This window comes from Amphimedon queenslandica, unplaced genomic scaffold (genome assembly GCF_000090795.2).
Source record: "Amphimedon queenslandica unplaced genomic scaffold, v1.1 AMPQUscaffold_3103_Cont24898, whole genome shotgun sequence".
Lineage (NCBI taxonomy): Eukaryota > Metazoa > Porifera > Demospongiae > Haplosclerida > Niphatidae > Amphimedon > Amphimedon queenslandica.
In genome coordinates this window covers 1-1,371 of record NW_003556565.1, presented here as the reverse complement: position 1 = coordinate 1,371, position 1,371 = coordinate 1, and the positions used below count along the sequence as shown (strand labels likewise).

The 1,371-nt window shown below is 40.9% G+C and overlaps 1 protein-coding gene across 1 annotated transcript; it reads left to right on the top strand.

Annotated features, from left to right (window-relative positions):
• Positions 1–6: 6 nt before the first annotated feature.
• On the top strand, positions 7–1,361 carry LOC100641486 (ankyrin repeat domain-containing protein 29-like; the record flags this gene model as incomplete). The annotated part of the gene is made up of 1 exon (XM_020008297.1): positions 7–1,361. A coding segment is annotated over exon 1 (1,345 nt), but the record flags the coding sequence as incomplete, so codon positions are not given.
• Positions 1,362–1,371: the final 10 nt, after the last annotated feature.

The following is a 1,371-nucleotide window of genomic DNA, read 5'->3' as shown; positions in this document are numbered from 1 at the left end:
TGGATGGACTTCTCTAATGGCTGCCAGTAACAATGGTCATCACCAGGTTGTGGAACTGTTACTTAAAGAAGGTGGTGATGCTAACATTCAACACAATGATGGATGGACTTCTCTAATGGCTGCCAGTAGCAATGGTCATCACCAGGTTGTGGAACTGTTACTTAAAGAAGGTGGTGATGCTAACATTCAAAACAATAATGGATGGACTTCTCTAATGGCTGCCAGTAGCAATGGTCATCACCAGGTTGTGGAACTGTTACTTAAAGAAGGTGGTGATGCTAACATTCAAAACAATAATGGATGGACTTCTCTAATGGCTGCCAGTAGCAATGGTCATCACCAGGTTGTGGAACTGTTACTTAAAGAAGGTGCTGATGTTAACCCTCAAAACAATGATGGATGGACTTCTCTAATGGCTGCCAGTCACAATGGTCATCACCAAGTTGTGGAACTGTTACTTAAAGAAGGTGCTGATGTTAATATTCAAGATAATATTGGAAAGACTGCTCTAATAATTGCTAGTGACAATGGTCATTATCAGGTTGTGGATCTGTTACTTAAAGAAGGTGCTAATGCTAACATTCAAAGCAATAATAGAGAGACAGCTCTGATGGGTGCCAGTCAGAAGGGCCGTCACCAGATTGTGGAACTGTTACTTAAAGAAGGTCATGCTGATACTGAAATTCAAACTCATAAAGATGGAGCAACTGCACTAATGCTGGCCAGTGAACAAGGTCATACACAAGTTATTGAATTATTACTGAAGTATAATGCTGATCCTAATGTACAAGATAAAATAGGAAGAACTGCTTTGTATGTAGCTAGTAGAGGTGGTCATCACCAGGTTGTGGAACTGTTACTTAAAGAAGGTGGTGATATTAATCCTCAAAACAATAATGGATGGACTTCTCTAATGGCTGCCAGTAGCAATGGTCATCACCAGGTTGTGGAACTGTTACTTAAAGAAGGTGCTGATGCTAACATTCAAAACAATAATGGATGGACTTCTCTAATGGCTGCCAGTAACAATGGTCATCACCAGGTTGTGGAACTGTTACTTAAAGAAGGTGGTGATGCTAACATTCAACACAATGATGGATGGACTTCTCTAATGGCTGCCAGTAGCAATGGTCATCACCAGGTTGTGGAACTGTTACTTAAAGAAGGTGGTGATGCTAACATTCAAAACAATAATGGATGGACTTCTCTAATGGCTGCCAGTAGCAATGGTCATCACCAGGTTGTGGAACTGTTACTTAAAGAAGGTGGTGATGCTAACATTCAAAACAATAATGGATGGACTTCTCTAATGGCTGCCAGTAGCAATGGTCATCACCAGGTTGGGAACGTTACTAAAGAAGGTGCTGATGT